The 23,703-nt window shown below is 37.5% G+C and overlaps 3 protein-coding genes across 4 annotated transcripts; 2 read left to right on the plus strand and 1 right to left on the minus strand.

Annotated features, from left to right (window-relative positions):
* The first annotated feature begins 1,908 nt into the window (after positions 1 to 1,908).
* On the plus strand, positions 1,909 to 6,004 carry LOC306886674 (required for meiotic nuclear division protein 1 homolog). Of its 2 annotated transcripts, XM_079443976.1 has the most exons (12): positions 1,909 to 2,018; positions 2,321 to 2,718; positions 2,789 to 2,897; positions 2,985 to 3,060; positions 3,130 to 3,169; positions 4,004 to 4,104; positions 4,188 to 4,294; positions 4,422 to 4,486; positions 4,657 to 4,733; positions 4,833 to 4,953; positions 5,537 to 5,653; positions 5,819 to 6,004. In XM_079443976.1, exons 2-12 carry the CDS (start codon positions 2,323 to 2,325, stop codon positions 5,849 to 5,851), a joined length of 1,242 nt encoding a protein of 413 aa, XP_079300102.1. In that variant the 5' UTR covers positions 1,909 to 2,018; positions 2,321 to 2,322; the 3' UTR covers positions 5,852 to 6,004. The 2 variants fall into 2 exon arrangements, with proteins under 2 accessions (XP_079300102.1, XP_079300101.1); XM_079443975.1 differs by lacking the exon at positions 5,819 to 6,004 and having other exon boundaries at positions 5,537 to 5,733.
* A 493-nt stretch (positions 6,005 to 6,497) lies between these two features.
* Positions 6,498 to 12,211, plus strand: LOC306886673 (zinc finger and BTB domain-containing protein 2-like). Its single transcript, XM_079443974.1, has 3 exons — positions 6,498 to 6,618; positions 9,891 to 10,075; positions 10,160 to 12,211. Exons 2-3 carry the CDS (start codon positions 9,903 to 9,905, stop codon positions 11,319 to 11,321), a joined length of 1,335 nt encoding a protein of 444 aa, XP_079300100.1. The 5' UTR covers positions 6,498 to 6,618; positions 9,891 to 9,902; the 3' UTR covers positions 11,322 to 12,211.
* On the minus strand, positions 11,644 to 22,261 carry LOC306886772 (uncharacterized protein). The gene is made up of 4 exons (XM_079444082.1): positions 22,003 to 22,261; positions 19,775 to 19,874; positions 13,006 to 19,611; positions 11,644 to 12,909 (listed from the first exon to the last, which is right to left on the minus strand). Exons 1-3 carry the CDS (start codon positions 22,120 to 22,122, stop codon positions 13,046 to 13,048), a joined length of 6,786 nt encoding a protein of 2,261 aa, XP_079300208.1. The 5' UTR covers positions 22,123 to 22,261; the 3' UTR covers positions 11,644 to 12,909; positions 13,006 to 13,045.
* Between the last annotated feature and the right edge of the window lie 1,442 nt (positions 22,262 to 23,703).

Here is a 23,703-nt window from a genome sequence, read left to right on the forward strand (position 1 = left end):
TAAATAATCTATTATTGTCATATAACTCAAGAACCATTTACAGTAAAAAATTGTGTATATTTACAGAGTCACGTGTGTTTTTAACCTCCCTGCAGGGAGGTTTTGAGGCTCTGGTTCTCCCTCTCCAAACTTAGTTTCTTCAGGGAGATTATATCCAATTCCTAACAAAACAATGCTTTAGCGCATGTCACTTTTTCTCACAAAATATTATGCATTTCGTAGCATCTTTGCTTCTGAAAATCATTTGTAAGATGATGTCTTGTATTATCCTTTAATCATCAGAAGAAAACATGATTCCTGTCTTCCTCTGAGCCAGATTACCATTAATTACTGAACTATTTGTTCAATTCTCAGCTGATTTTTACAGTATTAAAGTTTAAGAAATTAAAAATATTTGAGGAATTTTCTTTACTATTGACATTAGTTTTGCCTGTTGATTTCTAAAATGGTATTTAATTGCATTATTGATCTGTAGGATACCTGTCTGCTAGAGTTCAGCTCATTGGCTCTTGATGCTGACAGCGACTGTTCATGTTCTACATCAGTCGCCAGTCTCTTGACTGTTTCTCTGCTGGCTTTACACTCCACCTCGTACAACTTCACACTCTCCTCTAAAGCACAAATGCAGTTCTTCAGTCGGTCTCTCTCCCTGAAGCAGGCGTCCACCTTATCATAGAGAGATATGTTAGAGATCGTGAGATCTGAATGCTGACAGACAGAACCTGATGTATCCATAGCAACAGTAACATTCACCCAGCTAACAGAGAACATTTTTAGAATGTTCGCACAAAGTTATGAACAAACGTTTTTCCAGTAACATTAGAACGTTTGTTCAAAGGATTTCTGGTTCAGGTTTTAATAATATTCTCAAAATATTAACTTTACACATCATTCACAGATTCATTTTTTTTTCCAGAAATGTTTAATTTTTATATTCTAGCGTTTTAAAATGTAACTACTTGTTTTTGAATGTTCAGAGGAGTTTTTCATTTAACATTAAGAAAAAAACACTTTCATAATTTAATGGGTATTACCAATACGTTCTTGGAATATATATCTTTTTTAGATGGACACTGAATATTCATTAACTTTTTATAGTAATAAAATACAGTGCATTTTGGTCATGAATTAACAAAAACGTGTAAGATGATCATAACATATATATATATATATATATATATATTGAAAGTGGTATAAGACATAAATCACAATTTGATTAGTTAACTGACTAAATTAGTCTTTGTTGGCAAGTCCTGAAGATGTTTTTATAATTTTCTTGATCCTGACAAATCAAATGATGGCTATAGCAGTAGACAGTAAAGCAATTAAAGGCAACAATTCGAAAAATAATGCGAAATAACGCGAATGTAGGCACAATGTACAAAAACTCACTTGTCTATGTTGTTGCTCCACGTCTATATCAAACCTTCTCTTAATGCAGTGTTCTGTAGATTATTTATCAGGTATCCAAGCAACACGCCATAAAGTCACAACTGCTTTATATAGTGCAATTTTTTCATTTTATTTTGAATTTATTATACAGGCACAATGGATTTCAAGCATCTTTATGAGATAAATCATATAAAGTGTATCTATCTGTTGCAGAGTCTTCATAAAATGTCTGCTATTTCATTAAGTTAAAAATAATTATTGTATTACAATTCTCGTCGATTTTAGCCTTTTTTAACTATTAAAACATGATAGACAGATAGATTTGATCTCGATTACTTATTATTATTTAACAGAACAATCGTAACAAACTTAGATTTATATGTGATTTTACACAAAATTTACCAAATAAAAAAATAAGGTTTAAAATAAAATTCATAAAATCCGAATAAGTCTTTAGGGGCGGAGCGACTCTTACGTTCAATTGGACGTCACCAAAATACAGGAAGTGCCCGCTTCACTCAAATGAACTTTATGTGAATGTTTGAGAATGTTGCAACATTTGTATCGACAGTGTAACACTTTCTGTCACCGAACATTCTAATATTTGGCGGGACGGGACGCGGCAGGTACGCTAAAGATTAAAGCGAATTAATTTCTGTGAATTATTAGAATCAGATGTCAGTTAGTGAACAGCTCGTGTTTACAGTAGAGTACAATACAATTAATAGTGTAGCTGCTTTATGTCAGCTGATCAGAATGAAGCTTCAGTTGCACCTTTATTATTAATTGTGAGGAAGGTTATACATAATGCAGTGTGTTGACATGCTTGTCATTCAAGGTCAGTTAAAATAAAGGCCTCACATGCATGCTGGTGTAGACATAATTTGACACCGTTTTAATGCTGAAACTGTTTGTTTGATTCATGCAGGCATGTCTCTCAAGATTTTATGGAGGTTACATCAGCCTTTGAAAAGGACACAAGCTCTCAGGACACTAAATGGATTAAAAAGTGTCACCACCGACAGGTTCAACTGCACAACACTGGCATCCAGTGCATTTACACAAAGCCTTTTCAAAGACTGGAGGAATTGTCACACCACTTTACATCACCATAGATACTTATTGCAGAGAGGAGTGTGTCAGAGAACACATTTTGAAATGCTGACTCCTTTAAATTTAAAATCCAAAATATGGAGTTTACAAATGAGATTGCAGTCCACCACCACCAAGTCAGTGCTGAAACAAGGAGGCATGCCCGGAAAAAGGACTTTTAAGGGACCAAGAACCAAACAGCCTTCACGAACCAATCAGCCCAGTCTGGAGGAGGTATGTTATAATTCTTTATGTTAAAATCATCTTTGGCATATATAATTATGTATATACCTACGTTTTCCAGGACATGATGCAGTGCATCGCATATGCAACTGCAGATCAATACCATTTACCAACACTCTGTCACGATCTCATCGCTCATGGCTTTGTTGAAATCAAAGAATTTCCCAGAGGTCAGTTCAACTACACAGAAAATAATGCATTCCATTCTTGTTCGAAGGATACACATATTTGCAGTAAATACATCTTGTGGGTTTCAGATGCTTCTAATGTTTTGGTGATGGGATCAGAGAATGCTGCAAAACCTTATGATAGTGGCACAATATTCATCTTCAGGTATGCTTAATGATGTTTTGTCATTTGAATTTCTGGGGTTTGATTTTTTTTGTTTTGTTTACCATACAGAGAAGGCTCTGTGGTGTTCTGGAATGTTGAAGAAAAAACTGTGAGTAGTAGTTCTGTTTTATTCATAACATAACATTTGGAATAATTAAGATTTGTAATGTTTTTGAAAGAAGACTTTTATGCTCACCAGGGCTGCAATTATTTGATCATAATTAGTGAAAACAGCAATAGTGTGAAATATGATTATGAATACAACATTATGGCCCGGTTTCACAGACAGGGCTTAGACTAAGCCAGGATTAGGCCATAGATCAATTAGGACATTTAAGTAATTTTTATAAACATGCTTAGAAAAAAACATTACTGGGGCGCATCTTGAGACAAAAGAAAGTCACTGATATATTTTAAGATCAGTCAGTGCAAGTTTATTTCATTTGAAACAGCTAAGATTTACATTTTAGTCTAGGACTAGGCTTAAGCCTTGTCTGTGAAACCGGGGGTATAAAATGTAATTTTCTTCCTGTGATGCAAAGCTGAATTTTCAGCATCACTGCTCCAGTCTCCAGTCCAGTGTCACATGATCCTTCAGAAATCATTATAATATGGTGTTCAAAAAACCTTTCTTATTATCATCTGTCTTGAAAACAGTTTAGAAAAGAAGAAATATAAATGCTTCTTGAGCAGGAAGTCAGCATATTCAAATAATTTCTGAAGGATCATGTGACACTGAAGACTGAAGTAATGATGCTGAATATTCAGCTTTACATCACAGGAAAAAATTACATTTAAAATATAGTCAAATAAAGATCATAGTAATATTTCACAGTATCACTGTTTTTACTGTGTTTTTTTTTATCAAATAAAAGCAGCCTTGGTGAGCCAACCTTGATGTTTATACGCATACATACTCAGTTAAACTCATGTCTATATTCAGGTAAAAACAGTGATGAGGATACTGGAACAGCATGAAATTCAACCCTATGAAGTCGCCCTAGTCCACTGGGAAAATGAAGAGATCAATTATACAGTAGGAGAGTGAGTCACAAATCAACATTTATATTAAATCATATAATACCTGCTTGCTGTATTTTTTTATTTTTATTTCTATATTGGTTAAGGGGTAATTCAAAGCTCCATCGTGGAATTTTCTTGTTTAACGACGAGCTGGATTATGATCAGGTTGTTCTGGAGAAGTTTGCATTTTCCAATGCTTTATCTCTCTCAGGTGGGATATGTTTGCATTTTCACACATCTTTTTAAAACACTGATAAATTATAAAAACACTGATGATTAATCATATTTTTATGTGTGCATTTTTGCTTTAATATTTGCGTTTACCTTTCGGATTTCAGTAAAACTAGCAATATGGGAGGTCTCTCTCGACAACTTTGTTGAGTCCATCCAGTCAATTCCTGAGGTAGATCCACTTATGTACTCTTTCATAGGTAATACCAGCATTTGCTGCTTTTTTGCTAGTTAAAATAGTTCTGTATATTAAATGGCACAGATACAAACATGTTCAGTTTTTCTAAAAATGCAAAATATAGTGTAAAATGAGGTAATTTTATCCATAAACCTTTTTAATAGATGCTAAAGTCTGGACAAAGAGTGAAACTGTCCAGGGCTGAAGTTATGCAGAAGATAGGGGAGCTCTTCTCCCTGAGGTCAGGCTGATTCTGTATCATTTTATCTGGTTTATTTTGTATGAGATAACCTGCTGCTCTATCTAATTCAATTATTACAATCTTTTTAACCTTTTACAGGCACTGCATAAATCTCAGCTCTGACTTACTGATCACACCTGATTTCTACTGGGACAGAGAAGATCTCGAGCAGCTCTATGACAAGACCTGTCAGTTCCTCAATATTAACCGAAGAGTTAAAGTTAGTGAAAGAACTTGCAAACATTGCTTTGCATCTATCTTAAAGGAAAAGTTCACCGAAAAATGAAAATTAGCTTAATATTTACTCACCCTTAGACCATCCAAGATGTAGATTAGTTTGTTTCTTCATTTGGATAAATTTTGCATTCCACCATTTGCTCACCAGTGGATCCTCTGCAATGAATGGGTGCCGTCAGAATGAGAAACCAAACGGCTGATAAACATATCAAAATAATCCATAAGTAAACCACACCATTCCAGTCCATCAATTAACTTCTTGTGATGTGAAAAGCTGTGTTTGTAAGACACAAATCTATCATTAACCTGTTTTAATTTTAAACCACTACACTTCACAAGACAATTACTTGTGGATTATTGTGATGTTTTTATCAGCTGTTTGGACGCTCATTCTGACGGCACCCATTCACTGTAGAGGATCCATTGGTGAGCAAGTGTGTCATGCTAAATTTCTACATCTTGGATGACCTAAGGGTGAGTAAACTTTCAGCAAATAAGACATTTTGGGTGACATAAATATCCTGATAAAAGTTTGCTTTTATCCAAACTCACTGTGTATTTTCTAGGTTGTAAACGAGAAGTTACAACACTGCACTGAACTAACAGACCTGATGAGGAATCACCTCAGTGAGAAACACAGTCTCAGACTGGAGTGGATGATTGTCGTACTGATTACTATTGAGGTTAGTAAGACTTTCATTTTGAACACCAGTACAACAGACAATAAATAATATTCAGCCGCACTGTCAAAAACTGTTGAAATGTCTACATCATATCATGTATTTATGACCCCCAAATTCATTTTGCAAATACAATGCAAAACTTCTATAATTTTCTTTTCTCTATAGGTGATGTTTGAACTTGCTCGTGTAATCTTCTGAGGACCCACAGAGACAGTCTTATAATGGCATACAGTGACTTTCCAGCAACTCATTATGCTTTCTGTAGATGTTCTCATTGATAAATCATGTTATCTTTTACTATTCTTAATGTGACACTGACCTGAAATAAAGTTTTTTTTTTTTTAGAAGTATTGGATAAATAGTGGCTCATTTTGTTTCGGTTTTGCCTCCTTTTCAGAAAGTTGCGGGATAGAAATCACTGTTGATTCTATGTCCTTAACTCTGCTCCTGCTGTAAAATCCAGATTAAGCAGATAGCTGTGTTCTAAATGAGCTTGAGTAATATAAAACTGCTCCTTAATGTGCACAACTCTTCACATGCTGGCATGGAACTTGGTTTTGTGATTGTGTTGTGCTTATCCTCTGATAATGCTAAAATTGATTTTTTTACTTTACAAGCTGTGACAAACTCTGTTTTTTGGAACACATATCCAATCTTAACATTTTACACTTTTATTCATCTTTTCACTAGTTATTAAAAATGATGCTCAGTTGAACCTGCTAACAAATGCAACATGACTTCGTGATGTTCTGGTGTTCTCGCAGTTGATTGATTGATCAGCCTCTAGTGATTGACAGCGCCTCGATACGGCGCGCGCTCGCATCATGTGATTCAAAGCCTCCGGAAAACAGCAGCGGATCACAGACTGAACGCGAAGCCTGCTGCTCGGTGGAGAGCTTTCCTCCGCTCCAGCAAACTAACTAAACTCAATACGGCATTAGAGTTCTGTCGAGAAAGAGCAGACGGTAAGTGACGGCTTAAAGCTTTTATTTCTAACAAGTGTTTAATAAAAACGATTGTCGGCGTGTTTTTAGCCCGGTAACGAAGGGCACTATCGATTACTCCCGGATCTTAAGCGAAAATGATTAATATTTTGACCGTTTTCGTCTTGGCATTGCTTTTGCTTGTTGCGAAGATGAACGGTTTTCATTTCTGTTCATCTGTGAGATTTTCTTTCGCTCGTTTAAAGTGTAATGCTATTTTATTGGGTTCATTGCGCGAGCGCGTGTTTCCTATCTGTCCGCGGAAACTTTAGTACTCGGGAGTTCACCAGCAGCATGGGCGGGGCTTCAGCAGACCACACTTCTGACTATTTTATTTGAAAGGAACTAATTTTTTTTTTTTTTGCAAATGAGGAATGTTATCATAAGTAGTTTGTACTGTATTTGTTAAAAGTAATCAAATTAAGATACAAAAATAGGCCTATATTTGCAAAAATATGATTCAGAATATACACTATATTGCCAAAAGTATTGGGTCACCCCCTTCTAATGAACAGGTTTGACTACTTTAGTAATTTCCATGAGTACAAACCTTAATGTTTAAGCATATAATGGTATTCTAGGGAATTGTGTGCTTCTAATTTTATAGCAACAGTTTGGACAGAACCCTTTTCTATTCTAACATGATAATGCCTCTGTGTATAAGGCAAAGTTCAAAAAGACATGATTGATTCAGTCAGTGTGGAAGAACTTGACTGGTGCCAAAAACTCATCACCAAACACCAATGACTTGTATATATGGGTGCAGTCATTTTAGACACTTTCAAAACTGTTGCAACAGAGATGGAAATACAGTTTTTAAATGCATGAATTATGCTTCCATCTGTGTTGCCACAGTTTTGGAAGTGCCTTCTTCTGTTCTAAAGAAGGGGGTGTCCCAGTACTTTTGTCTATATAGTGTATGTACAAATCATTGGGTATTTGGTGATGAGTTTTCTGCTCAAGGTCTGCATTTAAAGTCACACCAGAGGTGTTCATCTGAGATTAGGACTAGGCCTGAACGATCTTGGAAAATAATCTAATTGCAAATTTTTATTTTATTTTTACCAATATTGCGATTGCGATTTATTTTTTAAAGCTTTTTATATTCTGTATTATTCAACAAAGACAAGTAATATATCATTGTATAGTATGCAGTGTTGGGCACGTTACTTTAAAAAAGTAATTAGTTATATTGCTAGTTACTTCTCACAAACAGTAACTGAGTTACATCATTATAAAAGAAACTAATTACCAGGGAAAGTAATTATTGTTACTTTTTTTTTTTTTTAAGTTCACATGTCAAATAACTTGGATGCCACCAATTTTAAATGTTAAATTAATGAAATGGTCACTAAATAGAATAAATTATTATTATAAAACATTGTACACTAATCTACACTAATGTTTCTGTGGGACAATGTGAGACACACCTATCAAATTCAGTTGATTATTGTAAATATGATCAACCCTCTACTTGGCAATAGAATCTCCATTGGCTTGTAATTTTTTTTAGTTTACTCCCCAGACTAATATTAATTATCTTATATATATATATATATATAAGCTTATGTTTGGAAAATGGCAGTTTTTTTAAATATCTCACTTAGCATCAGTCAGTCAAACATATGATATTATGATAATTTAGCATTAAATGATGATAGAACTTTAGTAATTATAATAACCATGTATGAATGCATATTTGTCATGTTGACTGAACTAAGGTCTGGTGGTGGTGCTTAAAATATTGTTTGTCATTTAGTGTTTCTATAAAAAAAAAAGGGGGGAAAATTAATTAAAATTAAGTACAAATAATACTGATAAGATAACCACTATGAATTCTACTACTAATAAGAACAATATAAAACGCACTAAGGATTATTGAGCTGCTGGGTTCATGAATATTAATCAGGTTGTCTGCGTTCGCTCGAACTGATTCGCTGAAATCAAAACAGGGAGGATAATAGGTGAGCGCCAGCCAATGAGATTGCTGTTTGTGCATTAGTCCCGCCCACTACCGGAAACCCCGGCAGTTCTTAAAAGCTGAAGAATTCCAAAGGAACTCCATTATTTTGACAGGAAAATACAACAAAGCATATAATTTACATGTAGCGCATGAATTCTGCATCATATGTAAAACTGCGGACTTGGCAACATAGCGTGCCAACTTGATGCTTCCTCTGAAGACTGCTTAGATGTGTTGGACTTGAAGCAGCGCAGTTAGACCGATCGCTGTGTGTCATCAAATACTGCGAGAGCTATAAGAGAGCGGGCGTCTCCTTATTAATCGTTCAGCCCTAATTAGGACTTTGCTTTCTGCAGACCAGTCAAGTTCTTCCACACTGACTGAATCAATCATTTATTTTTAAACCTTACCTTATACACAGAGGCATTATCATGTTAGAATAGAAAAGGGTTCTGTCCAAACTGTTGCTATAAAATTAAAAACACACAATTCCCTAGAATATCATTATATGCTTAAACATTAACATTTGTACTCATGGAAATTACTAAAGTAGCTAAACCTGTTCATTAGAAGGGGGTGTCCCAATACTTTTGGGAATATAGTGCATTTACATCAGTACATTTTATACCAATATATTTTTAGCCACTTTTTCATTTATTTTTTTAAACCTTTTTATTTTTCAAAACTGTTTAAAAATGTGTTTTGTCCTTCATATATTTCACTCCAAGAAAATACATTCACATGTCACATTTGAGGGGGAAAAACTTTTATTTGTTGAAAAAGTGCAATATAACAATACAAGGCTGTGACCATGTCTTGAACATTGGGGGGATATCATATCTTGAAAAGCGAGAGAGCTTTGGAAAATGGCTCATAGAAAGGACGAGGACGTGAATGGTTTGTAGTCGGAATGTAAAATTACGGTAATATTGTGTGAACATTTCACATGAAATTCTGTCTGTGTATAGGGGAGATGCATGGAGGCGCGCAAGAAAAATGCAATCGCACTAGGCTATATATTTCTGGTCAGTTTAATATATGATTAAATGCAAAACTATCTAAAAAAATTAAGTATTTTGGAGGTGATCGAGGGGCACAAGGAAACTCGGACCCGACCCTGGAAACTCAGCAACCCTGGTTCCCGCGGCCATGAGGACACACAGGCTATAGATGTTATTTAATACATGGAGTTTTGGTGACCGAAATGCATATTTAATGAGGTGCAAGATAAATTGACTGAACCTAGTGAAAACCTTACGAATATTTTCTTTTAATTTGTGTGTGTGTTTAGGTGGGGGAAAATATGGACTTGGCCCATCATGGTCTTGTTCTCCTTAAGCGCCTCAATGCTCAGAGAGAGTTTGGTTTCCTCTGTGACTGTACTGTCGCCATCGGAGATGTTCTTTTCAAAGCCCACAAAGCCGTTCTTGCAGCTTTCTCAAACTATTTCCGTATGCTGTTCATCCATCAAGACAGGTACTATGAACGTGATTGCAGAAAAGTTCTTTGTTCACATTTGCAGTACTTTATTAAATGATTCTTTATGCTTCTCTTTTGCAGTAACTGTGTTCGACTGAGGCCTTCAGACATACAAGCAGATATCTTCAGCTACCTGCTTAACTTAATGTACACTGGAAAATTCACCACACAGCCCATTGATCCTCTTCGCCTTGAGCAGGGTGTAAAATTCCTGCATGCCTACCCTTTATTACAGGAGGCAAGTCTTCTTATAAACCCTGAGTCCCAGTATGTACCTTTGACAAACTCGCTTTACGGCATACAGATACCTGATCAGACATATAGCCGGCCTGAAAGAAATCCAGCATGCAAGGATGGCATTTATGCTAAAAATTCTGAAAACCTTAACCGAGAATTTTTGGAAACTTCTGATATGGATTATAGATCTCCACAACCTGTCGGCATAGAGTCACCCACCCAAAATCCTGCAGCCACTATGGTCCAACACCTCACATATGGCATAATGAGTAAGAGTGCTTCCTCCAGAAAGCATTACGCCTGTAATTATTGTGGAATCCGTTTTAACCAGAGGTGCAAGTTGAAGGAACATCTCCTTGTCCACAGCAACCAAGCAGCTGAGCCACGTGTGTTGTTTATGCAAAATGGTCACACTATTGAGCTTGAAGATCAGGAAATGGAGGAGGACCATTTGCGTGCTGACAGTGATGTTATTAGTGATACCGATCAACAGGTGTGGATGGAAGACACCCCGCCACCCTCTGAAATGACTGATATAGACAACCTGGAGGGCACCGAGATGGGTCGTGAAATGAAACGCCGAAAATTTGAGTGTCCGACCTGTGCTCGCAAGTTTATTCAGAAAAGTCACTGGCGTGAGCACATGTACATTCACACTGGAAAGCCATATAAGTGCAGTGCTTGTGGAAAGAACTTCTGCAGAGCCAATCAAGCTGCTCGACACGTTTGTTTGAGTCAGGACACAGACTCCTACATTATGGTCAACAAACAGAGTTTGGTTCTGTGTGGTGGAGAAGATAACAGTCAAGTGGAAGCTCTCTTTCATTCTTCTGAAAGACCTTATAAATGTAGCATATGTGCAGCACCTTTTGCAAGTCCTTCTGAGGTTCCCAAACATCAGTGTTTGACTGAGGGTGACGCTGTACCAATTGCAGAAAGTTCACTGGGGGAAAATCTAAATAAGGACTTGGAGACAACTACTCCTGAAGTAACTATTCCTTCTTGAAATGTCATGCTAAAGCAGTATTAGCTTATTGCCAGTATTTAACCATTTGTATGTTTGTTGTTATGAACTGAGATAAGTATTTTTTTTTAAAGGTCTACTGCTTAATTTTTTTTTTCTATTGAATGGTCATTTGTGTATTTGTTTGAAACTAATAAAATGCCAAAACTTAATGTTTCCAATCAGAAACACTTCTGATTTGCCTCAATTAATTCTACATTGCATGTAGAAAAAAAGCAGCATATTACGAGGCTGTCTTTCATCAAAAGAAATAAAAACTGTACTAGCATGCTTTGTCAACTTTTCATAAATCACAAGTGGAAAAATTGGTAAAGTTTCTTTTATTTAAATAAAACTTAAAGTTATAATTTGTATTTAAATGTTGCAAAATCCAGGTACAATACTACACTTTTGTATTTAGATGATTGTTAATATTGCAATTTCTTCAAAGATGCATAGTCTGTATAATCAAACAGTCTGTACATGTGGTTTCCAACACTTCTTAGCAATATATTCGAATAAGTTAAAAAAAATTCAATACTGTAATGGCTTATTGTATCAGGCCAGATGCAAACCTCTGTACCACAGGCAAGGCAGGTTGTATAATATTAACAAAAATGCTCAACTGTGTAATGATCATATGCAGTACAGTGTTTTGATATTCATTTGATACTCATGGAACATTCATATATCTTAAGTGCTTCTCTGGGGAAAAAATAAAACGCATACATGGGGAAAAGTCAGTAGTTGCAACATTAGTTTGCATGCTTCAAGTTTTATGCCAAAAATATAGTCACAAATATTTTCTGAAATTGGGTGTTTCTGTAAATTAAAATGGTAAATTACACACAAAACAACATGACATGCCAACAAAAATAAATCATGAGTTTGATAAGACTTTGACTATTCTTTGTAAAACAAATGAAACGATGTCATTTTCAGTCTAAATCGCTCTTTGACAGAGCATGATTGTGATTTGCTCATTACAGCTTTAGGAAAGCGTACATCATATTTAGAGTATAAAATAAATTTATCCTAGATCCAAATCTAGAGGTATATGATGGTTACTAAATTACCTTTGATTTAGTAAATATCTTTTAAATACCAGGAATTGCACATCCTTCTACAATGGCAATCATTTTCTTATGCTAAATATGCCAAACGGTCAGGATATAATGTATGTGTACAAATGTTTTTTTTTTTGTTTTTTTTAGACATGTAATACAACAAGATATGTGGCATAAGCTTATGCTAATTTCTAAATTAGGATAAAAAAAATTCATACATTGACAAATATCCTCAGTAAAAATATGACAAAATAGCTGCTTTTGAAGGGTTTCATATGTTGAAATATTTTCTGCATCAAAGTAAAAAGTAAAAATGTAGTTAATGATTAAAAAACAGCATCTCCACTGAATAACTACTGTTTTTGGTTTCACTTTTGCTTAATGGAACTGTAATGATGCAATTTTGGTTCTCGGTGGTTTGGTCATTTCTTCGTTGTCAGAGATGTGAATCCCAGCTGATTTTGTGTTGAGCGCAGCCTCTTCCAGGTGTAAAATGTTCTGAATTTTCCTTGTTAAACTTGGACCTGAAATGACAGAATCAGTGTAATGATTTAAAAAAAATTTTAAATCCGACATCAAAAATGACTGGTAACTGAATGCAATATATCAAAATGACTTACCAACTCATTCAAATCTTTATTCTGGTTTAGCACGCCACTATCAAATTGCAGCATCAGATGTTTGTTTAGCAGCAGTATCTTGGGGTGCACCCTCTGTGTGTGTCGCCTGACACGGGGAATCTCCAATATTATCTACAGCATCCTCCCACACATCCTCCTCTACATCTGACTGGGGTTCTGTTGAAGTATGCTGCAAGGAAGCCTCAGATATGCACTCTTCAGTTAAAACTGATGTCTTTACCTCTTTCGCAGCCACAAATGGTGGTTCAACATCTTTAGACACAACTGAAGCCTCTGACTTTGCTTCCTTTTTCTGCTGTTGAACTATCTGCAGCATTGCTTTCTTTACTTCTGGTGTAGCAACAGGTGGAGCTGTTGCTACTACAACTGCGGCAAAAGCTGGTGCCATCATCATAGGGGATAAAGCAGGTGTCTCTGCTGCTGGTATTTCCTGCCGTGTCTTTTCTAATGTAGTCTCAGTGGGTGCCTCCATCCCAGTTACAACTGATGTTGCCTTTACCAAGGGCACGGCTGGTGTTGTCGGTGTTTGTGCTGCCTGCTCTGTAACTGGTGTTTGTACTGCTGGGATCACAGCAGGTGCTTCTGGTACTGAAACTTGTGGCTTTACTGGTGGCTTTACTTCTGCTTCTGCAGTCACTGCTGGTAGAACTACTGGAGGTCCAGCCTCTTTTGCAATCACTGAAACCAGAGCTGGTGTCTGTACCACTGGAATCATAACAGGTCTCTCTACCATTGCAATTGAAGTTGGTGCTTCTGTGGTAGTTTCTAGTACTAGGCTCACAACTGACCTTTCCGCTATTGGAGTCACAGTTGGTGTCATTATCACTGGGGTTACAACTGGTGTCTCTGCCACAACAACTGTTGGCTTTACTACTGGACTTTCTACTACTGGGATGATAACAGGTGTTTCTACTGTTGCAGCCACTGTTGAAACAACTACTGGAAGTGCAGTCTCTGTTACCATCACTGAAACCTGACTTGGTGTCTGTACCACTGGGGTCCCAACTGGCGTCTTATCCACTGCAACTGGAGGTGAATTTACAACATGAGTTTGTAATACTGGGACCTCAACAGGTGTTTCTACTGCTGCAGTCTCTTCTGAAACAACTACCGGAGGGATAGTCTCTGTTACCATCACTGAAACCTGACCTGGTGTCTGTACCACTTGGGTCACAACTGGTGTGTCAACCACTGCAACTGGAGGTGACTCTACAACAGCGGTTTCTACAGCTGGGATAGCAGCTGATGTTTCTGATGCTGCAGTTGCTGCTGGTGTAACTGGAGGTGCTGCATCTGTTGCAATTACTGAAATCTGAGCTGGTATTTCTACCACAGGTGTCACAAGTGATGTCTCTGCAGCTGAAGTTACTACTGAAGTTTTTACGTCTAGGATCATAATTGTTTCTGATGCTGTTGGAGTTCCAGCTGATGTAACTACTACAGGAGATAGAGCTTCTGCAACTGTCATTGAAATCATAGCTGGTTTCTCAGTGTCTAGTGTCTTTGCCACTTCAGCTACAGTTGGTTTTACTGATGCGATGGAGACAATGGGAGTTTCAATTACTTGGCTCACGGGTGTTTCTGCAAATGAGGTCACATCGAGTGTCTCTTCCACTGAAACAACAGCTGGAGTCTCCACAACAGATGTTACTGTGGCTGGGATCTCTACTACAGGGGACACAACTGTTTTCTCTACCAGAGCTGGAGTTGATTTTACTGCTGTGACAGAAAAAACAGGTGTTTCTACAACTGTGCTCACAACTGGTGCTTCTGCTAGTGTAGTAGTCACTGTTCCTGTACTTACCACTGGAGATGCAGCTTCTGTTACTATTACTGATCCAAGATCTGGTGTTGCTACCACTGGAATCACATTCTGTATCTCTACTACTGGGGCCACAGCAGTCCTCACAATTACTGATTCAACATTTGGTGTTTCGACAGGTGTGCCTTTTACTGAAGGTACATCCTTTGACTCATTGCCTAGAGGTACAACTGGTGTTACTTCATCTAAAGGTGTAGCTGGTGCCACTACCACAGAAATAACAGTGGGAATCTCCACCACTTGTTTTTTGATCACCGTTGTCAACACTGATGTGGCAGTGTCTATGTTTTGATTTTGTGATGTAACAGCAGAATTATGAGTAACAGTTGTTTTTGCCATAGATGTAACCAGTGGTATTTCTACTTCAAGTTCTTTAACCACTGAGGTGACAACTGGTGTTTCCACTCCCAGTTCAGTTACTACAGCTGTCTCTACTTTCACTTCTGATACCACTGGAATTTCTACCTTTGGTTCTGTCACTTCAAGCGTCTCAGCTCTGAGTTCACTCACTACTTGTGATTGTATCTCAGAAACAGCAACTTCTGGTATTTCTGCTGTAGCTTCAGAGGTCAGTGGTGATTCTTGTACAATGGGTGTCATTTCCATTACTGCAGGTATTTCATCTTTAATTTCTGTCTCATCTACCTGCAACTCATTTGACTGTCTCTTTTCTGTTACCTGTTCAAGAGGTTCAAATTTTAGACTAGCTTTTTCATCTTCATTCTTCTTTTCACTAATTTTACTAACCTCTATTTCTGCAGCAGTATAATTTTGTGCCAGCACTGTGATTGTAGCCATTTCAATCATAGTCCGCCCTGAATCAAACCCTTCTGGTTCTGGTTTGGGAGCAACAGCCATTGTATCTTTTTCTTCTGGAACTGCCATTTCTTTAATTTCTGATGATGACATTGCTTGGGACGGGTCACCATCTATTGCTTCACCCTCTTTTTCTGTTGCCTTTGGTAGCTTAGATTTTGCAAGTACCTGTGTTACTGGTTCAGACACTATAGGCTTCTCTTTCCCAGATTGTTTTGTTGTGTTCTCAATAATGGCAACCATCTCTAAAACTTTACCAGTCTTAATATTCTCCGTTGTTGCTGGCTGTGCATTCTCTTTGGGAAGTTCTGAACTTGGTTTGGTGTCTTGACCCCAGTCTTCTGTTTGAGAAACCACAATTTCTGTTGCTACAGGTTTTGCTTCAACTTCTGGCAATACTATCTCTAGAGGTTTTAGTATGACTTCAGAACTAGCATCAGGCTCTTCTGGTGTTTCTGTTTGCTCAGATACATCTTTTGAAAATGCAGGAACAACTGTGTGTTCTCTTATTTTATGAACCATGTCTCCAATTTCACTTCCTGCATCAACAATTATTTCAGGAGATTCATCAGTAGGAGTTTCATTCCTGTCAGTGTTTGTCAGAGGTTGCCCTTCCTTTACTGCATGTTCCTCTTCCTCTTTAACAAAAATCCCATCCGTTCTGTCAGTTGCACTATCTTCCACTTTATCATCCAAATATGTTTCAATGTCTTCTTTATGGAGCTCTTCAGCCTCTTCAACTAATACTGGTGCTAGAAGTGACACCTCCTTGGCTGGCAGCTGTTCTCTGGCTAATGATTCATCTCTAGCTTCTGAAATATTTTCAACCTCAATATTTTTAACAACTTCTGAAGCAACATCATCCCCGGTCTCTTCTTCTACATGTATTTCCATAATGTCCTGCTGTGCCATTTTTTCATAATCTTTTTCTTCAATTTTCCCACTGATGTCATCCACAGTCACCGCTGAATCACCTGCTAATAAGACTGCATCTTTTACGTCAACTTGTTTTTCACAGGCATAAACATGTATTGATTCAACTGCTTCTAATTGTAAACTCCCTTCTAACTCCAGTGTTTCTGCCTGTATGCGATCTGAAATTGGACTTATAATACTATCAGTCTCTGTGATTTCCAGACACTCCACAGCAGAGGCATTAATTTCTATTTCTTTGACTTCTTTACTTGTGGTAGTACCAGGACTGCTGTCTATATCACCATGTGTCAAAGACTCAACAACTTCAGTAGATGCAGGTTGATCATAATCAGCAACAGACAATTCAACATCTGAAAGCATGAGCTCTTTTTCAGGTTCAGCAGCTACTGATTGTTCATATACAGGTTCCTCTAACACTGAATGCAGTGGACTATGGATGTAGTCTGACATAACCTGTTCCAGCCCAGCTACACTTGGCATTGTCTCAATCACCTGTCTGAGTTCAATACCAGTTGTACATTCCTCTCTTTGGTCCTCCATATGAGTCACCTCTGATTCTCCCACAATAGACTCTGCCACTAATTGATGAATGACTTGCTCTACACTTATCTCTGTTTCAATGGCAGATTCCTTTTCACTTACAATTACTTCCTGATACTCAGTCTTCACTTCTTTAATTTCAGCCTTATAGACCTCATCTGTCCCAAGTCCTGCAATTTCAGTTTCATCTGTAAAGTTATTAGTGACTAATTCGGTTGGGACAGCATCACTTACTTCAGGTATTGCCTCCACTAAGGGTGCAGGGAGATGTTCTTCAGCAGATTCTATTTCTTGAGATTCTAGGCCTGTACATATTGCTGTTGCCTCGGTTTTCTTATGTGCAACCAAAACCTTTGGTTCCTCTGTTGTGAATGACTGTACAATATAAGGTGAAAATGACACGGCCAGAGATTCTCGGCTTTCATCTTTTGTAGTTGCTGACTGAACACTTGGAGTCATGCAGGTGGATTGAACAGCTTCCTGTAGGATCACATCTGATGTTTGTATGCCATATTCAGCTGACACTGGTGTGACATGCCCAGATGACCTGGGTGAATCGGTTAGTTGTGAGACTGCCGAGACCATTTCAGTAGTGTCATCCCCAATAAATTGTTCACTTGATGGTTCTGGGGCAGTGACCGCATCTGCTGTCAACTCCACAATGTCCTCAGCTAAGGTGTCATCCTGTGTTGTCCACTCAGCAGATGATACTGGTGTTTCAATGCTTTCCTCAATTATGCCTTCTTCTGGAATATCACTCAGTTGCTGATATTTGCTCACGAAGTCTGTAAGTTCTTCAAAGTCCTCTGATAATCCATGTATGACTGTTGGCACAGTGTTAATTGGAACTTTAGCTGCAATTTTGGGCACCAAGTCATTAGATGTGTCCTGTTCTAACACTTGTGAAGTCATATCTGACATCTCATGTTCTATTGTGATTTCAATTCGTTGTTCATGCACCTCCTTCAGACTTTCAGGCTCAATTATTTCATACTCAGACAGAGGAATAATAGCTGGGGTTTCATCATCTTCATCACCTGTTTCATGATCCTTTGCAGCCTCATCTGAGGATGTTTGGTCTTTCTTTGCATCGGATTTTCTCTTTTTATGCCCTGGAATACGTTTCTTCATAGAAAATGGTTCGTCTTTGTTCATCTCACTGTCTGAAGGTATCTGCTCAGGGGTACTGCTTTCTCCAGTTCTGATCTTTCTCTTCGGGGTGACCATTTTTTTAAACGTTTTCCATGTGGATCCCATCTCTCCCTCTGCAGGACTTCCAGTTTGTTCATTAGATGATGTGAGATGATCATAATCACCCTCGATGGAACTTCCCAGTGGAGAGTCAGTTGTTTTCTCATATTCCTCTCCTTTGTCTGACGTTTCATCCTCACTTGTTTGTCTAGCTCTTTTTTTAGCAGAGCCACCACAAATCAGTGCCTCCCAGGAAACGGTGGTGTCAGATTTCTTTTTGGACTCTTGAGGGCTTACATCAGCCACCAGCTCCTCTTCAACAGGTTTTAGTTCCCCAACCACTGGTTCCTCCACTTTTGAGAGCTCTATCAATTCCGAGGATGGTTTCGGCTGTTCAGAGACTTGTTTCTCTGCCTCAATCACCTTTTCTGCAGCTTTACTTTCTCTCTGCCTTCTTGTGTAAAATTTCCTGCAAAGTCTTTTAAGCGGACTTCCTTGAACCTTATCTTTCTCTAGAGAATTCTGAAGCTCTCCTTCAGGTAACAACTTGTCATTGTCTTTCTCCTGTGAATACTTCTCTTCCTCTGATGTAATATAAGGGATATCAAGGCATATACATTTACTGTCTTGTTTTTCTTCTACACCCATTCTCTCAATTCTTTTGAGTTCATCTTCCTTACTCTCTTTTTGCATTTCCTCTTCTTTCTTTTTCTTTCTTAAACTGGCAAATATTCCTTGTGTAAAGAATTGCTTGATTGGTGACATCGGTTCCTCCGGCTCAGGACTTGCTTCTTTTTCCAGTTCTTTCTCAGGTGTGTCCTCCACATGATGTTCCACTGTCTTTATGTCCTGATCCAGCTCTTTTTCATTGTCTGTTTGTTGAGAGGGTTCATCTGCATCAGGCTGGGAAGACACCTCACTTTTTTGAGTCTCATCAGGTGTGCTTTCATTTGCTGCCACTGCACTGTTCTCCTGGGTGTCACTGGAGTCTTCTGAGGTACTTGTGACTTTTTCTTCTTGTTCATCTGATTCAGTCTTGTCACATGTGTCTTTTTTTAGGGTAAACTTAAATCCAACAAATCTGAAGATTTTTTTGAAGCCAGCTTCATTGATATCATTCACTTGATTGTCCTCCACAGTTTCCTCCTCCACAGTCACACTATCTGCATTAACCATCTCTGTGCTCTCATTCTTCGTGACTGGTTGAAGAGCATCCATTTCCTGGAGATCTTCAATTGTTTCTGTGCCATCTTCTTTCAGAGTAACAAACCCTGAGCCAACTGACCAAAAAAATTAAAAATAAATAAGAATGAAAAGTGCCAAGGTAAGTGTATACTCAAAAAATATTTGATATTTATAACTTTATAAAAGTGCTGTTCTCATTGCATTTGGAAACAATATGGGAAATAATGAAATTAATAACAATAATATAGTTTTACATACCATCTGCAAATACTCTCTCCTCAAAATTGCCATTTAATTCATCTGCATGGTTCCTTGTCTTTACATTCAAACTGGAGATCTGCCCGTTTTTCTGTAATAACTATATGGAAAAGAGAGGACAGATCAAGGAGTGATTAACAAAGTAAATTATACTTTATAAATTATTTATCATTACATCACTGTAGCTCTTAACTATACATATTATCTATATCGGGGGGGGCGAACGTCAGTCCTGGAGAGCCGCAGCCCTGCAGAGTTTTGCTTCAACCCTAATCAAACACACCTGGACAAGCTAATCAAGGTCTGAAGGGTTACTAGAAAGCTACATGCAGGTGAGTTTTAATTAGGGTTGGAGCTGAACTCTGCATGGCTGCGGCTCTCCAGGACTGGAGTTCGCCACCCCTGGTGTATATGCTATTTTTGGCAACAATCTCAGTGAGTTTGTCATATTATAGTTTGTTTCGTGTATGTAGCCTACAGCACTGCTCACTCAGGTCAAAGAAGCTACAGAAAACTACAACAACAATTCTGATTCAAGTTAAGAAATTCCCCAAACATTTTACAAAAGTTATCACAATACCACATTTGTCAAGTGTGTCAAGTGCCTAACCACAATGTAGTTTGAAGGAGATGGCAACAAACAAAAAAAGAACACATTTATGGAATCCGAGTATCAACTAGCTCTCCTTTGACTAAAAGCCATCTCACAGGCTTCCTGTTAAACCTTGGCTGACCTCATCATGTTTTACATGGAAAATCGATGCACCCAGTGCAGTAAGGGAGAATTCCATCAATCCTTTGGGAATAAGAGCACTACAAATATCCCTTCATTAATGTGCACAGATTAGTACAAAAAAAAAACTGACAACCCCAAAAACTAAGAGGAGATGGAGTTGTGATGTAATAAACCATCTTTTCAAAAACAGAAAAGAAATTGCATTTTAAAATTCTTAACCTACACATTTAATCCAATAAAGTAATTCAGATGAACAAGCAAACAAACATCAAAGGACAAACCAGAAATTTAACCCACATGATAAGAAGCAGTTTAGAAGTGATGAAACACTTTTAACTCTAATTTAAGTTTGGAGTCAAGTAAAAAAGCTACCATATTATTTGCCAGCCACTGAGGATGCATCCGTTATCAGTGTTAATGAATTAATTCTGTCTGCAGTATTAACAGAAATACTTGGCAGATGACTTGTGACTTCATCCAAATATGTCGACTTCTGTAGTTCTCAAGCCACAAGACTACAGTGATCAATTAAAAACATTTTTTTATATATAAAATTAATGCAAATCAAATAATGTGCTCTCTTATTAAATCTAATCTGAACTACCAGAACCAAAGCATATTTTGTTCAAACAGCGAATTTAGGTCAAACTCCTAAAAATAGGACAAAGTCACCTAATCTTCTTTCTGTTGACTCTAATTACTGATGCTAAAAAGCTGCAAATGATAGTCAGGATATTGCATTATGGACATTCTAGATAAATTTTCTACACCAATCAAAACACATTTTCATCCTAATGTAACCTTTCTTCTTACAGCTACATCTGAGAATCTGGTAAGATGCCTCCTCATAAGAAAAATCACAAATAAGATCTCTTTTGTATATCAGTTGTTTCTACTAAAAATAAATACATAAATCATTAATATATAAGTTCATTAAAACATTAAGTTTAACAACAAAATATTATTTGTCTTTCTACTTCAAAATTTCATGTTTAATCCGTGTTACTTGCTATTTCTGTGTATATTATTTAAGACATTTACCTGCAATTTCTGAGTGAAAATTGTTTCAAAGTAAGTTAAGTATATTGCTTTAGTCTGCTGAATCTGAAAATGTTATCCTGTAAAGATTCTTACTTTCCTCTCTACTTTTTCACAACTGTGCTCAGATTTGCCAAAGCATCAAAGTCCACACTATTTTATAAATCTATTTACTCTGTAAACAATTGTCTAATTTACTTATCCTAAAGACAAACACCTGATAGATAAACAAAACTCAGAAATCCCTTCTCCTCAGCTAAAAAGAGCAACCTCTAAACAATAAATCGTCCCTGTCTACCTACACAACGTTCTGCATTACTTCAAAAAGGCTGTAACGGAGGCAGCACACTATGTTTTGAGTTACAGCCTGTGTGTGGCTTTAGATTCAGAGCTCGTGTCTTTGAAACTTTGTGCAGCATTTCTCTGCAGCAGGAGGCAGGTTCATGCATTCTACCTTGTCATCAGCAGCACTGCCGTCATCCGGAGCATCGCTCGCCGCTGCAGTGAGCTCCTCCGCCGCTGCGTCCTCCTCACATCTGCTGTCCCGTTGCGCGGATGATGCGGTAGCTCCCATTTCACAATCCTGCTCTCGTTCTCTTCGGCTTCTTCCCTTTCACCCGATCTAACTGCAAAGCGAAAGGGGGAATATCCGAAGATGAATGCTGAGCAGTGGTCGGACTCAGAAGTGATGCAGTTTGGCTCGATGCAAACTCTTTTAGGACACATCCTTCCTGCATCACATGAACACACTGGCACGCCTCGACGAATCAATGGGAGAGAGAACGAGAGTCGGATGACCGAGGAACAACCTCTACAATGGACGTTTTTATCCCATGATTATGCTCCATTATCCATCGCATGCTTTTATGTACAGACCAATGATTGCATTAAGGCACTCAAAATAGCTCCTATTGTGTGTGGAATAACTATAATAGTTTTTTTGTTTTTGTATTTTTTCTTCAAAGGCAAACATTAATTTCAAAGTTGTAAAAATGAAGTAGAGATCTTCTCATGGGACTATAAGGGAAAGCACTTAATTGTACTCCAAAACAATGTATTTTGTGATATAATTTGTAAAGCAACTAAACTGTCAAATTATTTAATTTAAGGTCACTTAAGCGTATTAAATCCAATTAAATAATTTAGAACAGAAAACTAAAACAATCAAATGTCAAACCAAAAATCCAGTTCACATGGCCCACCCATTTATATAAATTATTAATAATGAAATGGTGGAAAGTATGCACTCCCTAAATAATAACAACGGGTATTTCTTATTAACAACAGGTTTCCCTATTCCACCAATTCCAGTGAGACAAATATTAATGGCATTCTAGAGAATTCTGTACTTCCAACTTTATTGCAAAATTTTGAGGAGGGTAATTTTCTGTTCATAAAGCATGCAAAAAGCATGAACCTTTCCCTGTATATTAAAGGTTAAACTCTTCTGGGAAGGCCTTTCGCTAAATATTAAACACCGATTGAACATAGAACGTGCAAATTCATGGATTTGCACCTGTTTAGACTTAAGAGCATCAGTAAAGAGGTCTGGCTTGCAGTTGATCTTGAAGATGTTCAGGTCTAAACTAAGTACATGCCAGTAAGTTCCTCAAAGCATTTCTACATGCAGTATTGCCAGGCTGGAACAGAAAAAGGCCTTTCTGCTTCAACAAGACTGAAAGCATATAATGTTCTAGTATTGCATGCTACAGCATTAAGATTTGTCCTGACAGGAATAGGCAAATCAAGGGGGGGTGCATATACTGGCCACATACATGTGGCTCAAATCTAATATTACACAGCTTTCAAAGAACGACTTACCATTGGTGAAGCATGAAGGTTGAAACATCACGGTGTTGTGCTGCTTTCCAATGGCAGAGTTTGGACATCTCTTTCTGTATGCTGGGAACAAACACTTGGGAAAAAGTTCTTTCAGTAATCCTAAACACAAGGTAAAATAAACATCAGTGTGTCTCAAGAACAATGAATGTGAATGTCTTACAAAAGCCCAGCCAAAACCCTGATCTTAATCTAATTGTGAATCCACATGCAGCACTATTTACGGATGTAGGATTTGTAATTCATTGAAATGAGAAAATGAAATAAAGGTCTCCAAACAACTTTTCAACTTTAATAAACATTAAAAGGCATCCAG

Source organism: Barbus barbus (genome assembly GCF_936440315.1).
Source record: "Barbus barbus genome assembly, chromosome: 20".
NCBI classification, from domain to species: Eukaryota; Metazoa; Chordata; class Actinopteri; order Cypriniformes; family Cyprinidae; genus Barbus; species Barbus barbus.

Bases quoted from the DNA above. Each gene is read 5' to 3' on its own strand.
- LOC306886772 (XM_079444082.1), bottom strand. From the start codon at position 22,122: ATGGGAGCTACCGCATCATCCGCGCAACGGGACAGCAGATGTGAGGAG. The intron at 19,875-22,002 runs GTAGAATGCATG...TTTTCCATATAG, and splicing joins GCAGTGCTGCTGATGACAAG to TTATTACAGAAAAACGGGCA. The intron at 19,612-19,774 runs GTATGTAAAACT...TTTTTTGGTCAG, and splicing joins GGAGAGAGTATTTGCAGATG to TTGGCTCAGGGTTTGTTACT.
- LOC306886673 (XM_079443974.1), top strand. From the start codon at position 9,903: ATGGACTTGGCCCATCATGGTCTTGTTCTCCTTAAGCGCCTCAATGCT. The intron at 10,076-10,159 runs GTACTATGAACG...TCTCTTTTGCAG, and splicing joins CTGTTCATCCATCAAGACAG to TAACTGTGTTCGACTGAGGC.
- LOC306886674 (XM_079443975.1), top strand. From the start codon at position 2,323: ATGTCTCTCAAGATTTTATGGAGGTTACATCAGCCTTTGAAAAGGACA. The intron at 2,898-2,984 runs GTCAGTTCAACT...TGTGGGTTTCAG, and splicing joins AATCAAAGAATTTCCCAGAG to ATGCTTCTAATGTTTTGGTG. The intron at 3,061-3,129 runs GTATGCTTAATG...TTTACCATACAG, and splicing joins GGCACAATATTCATCTTCAG to AGAAGGCTCTGTGGTGTTCT.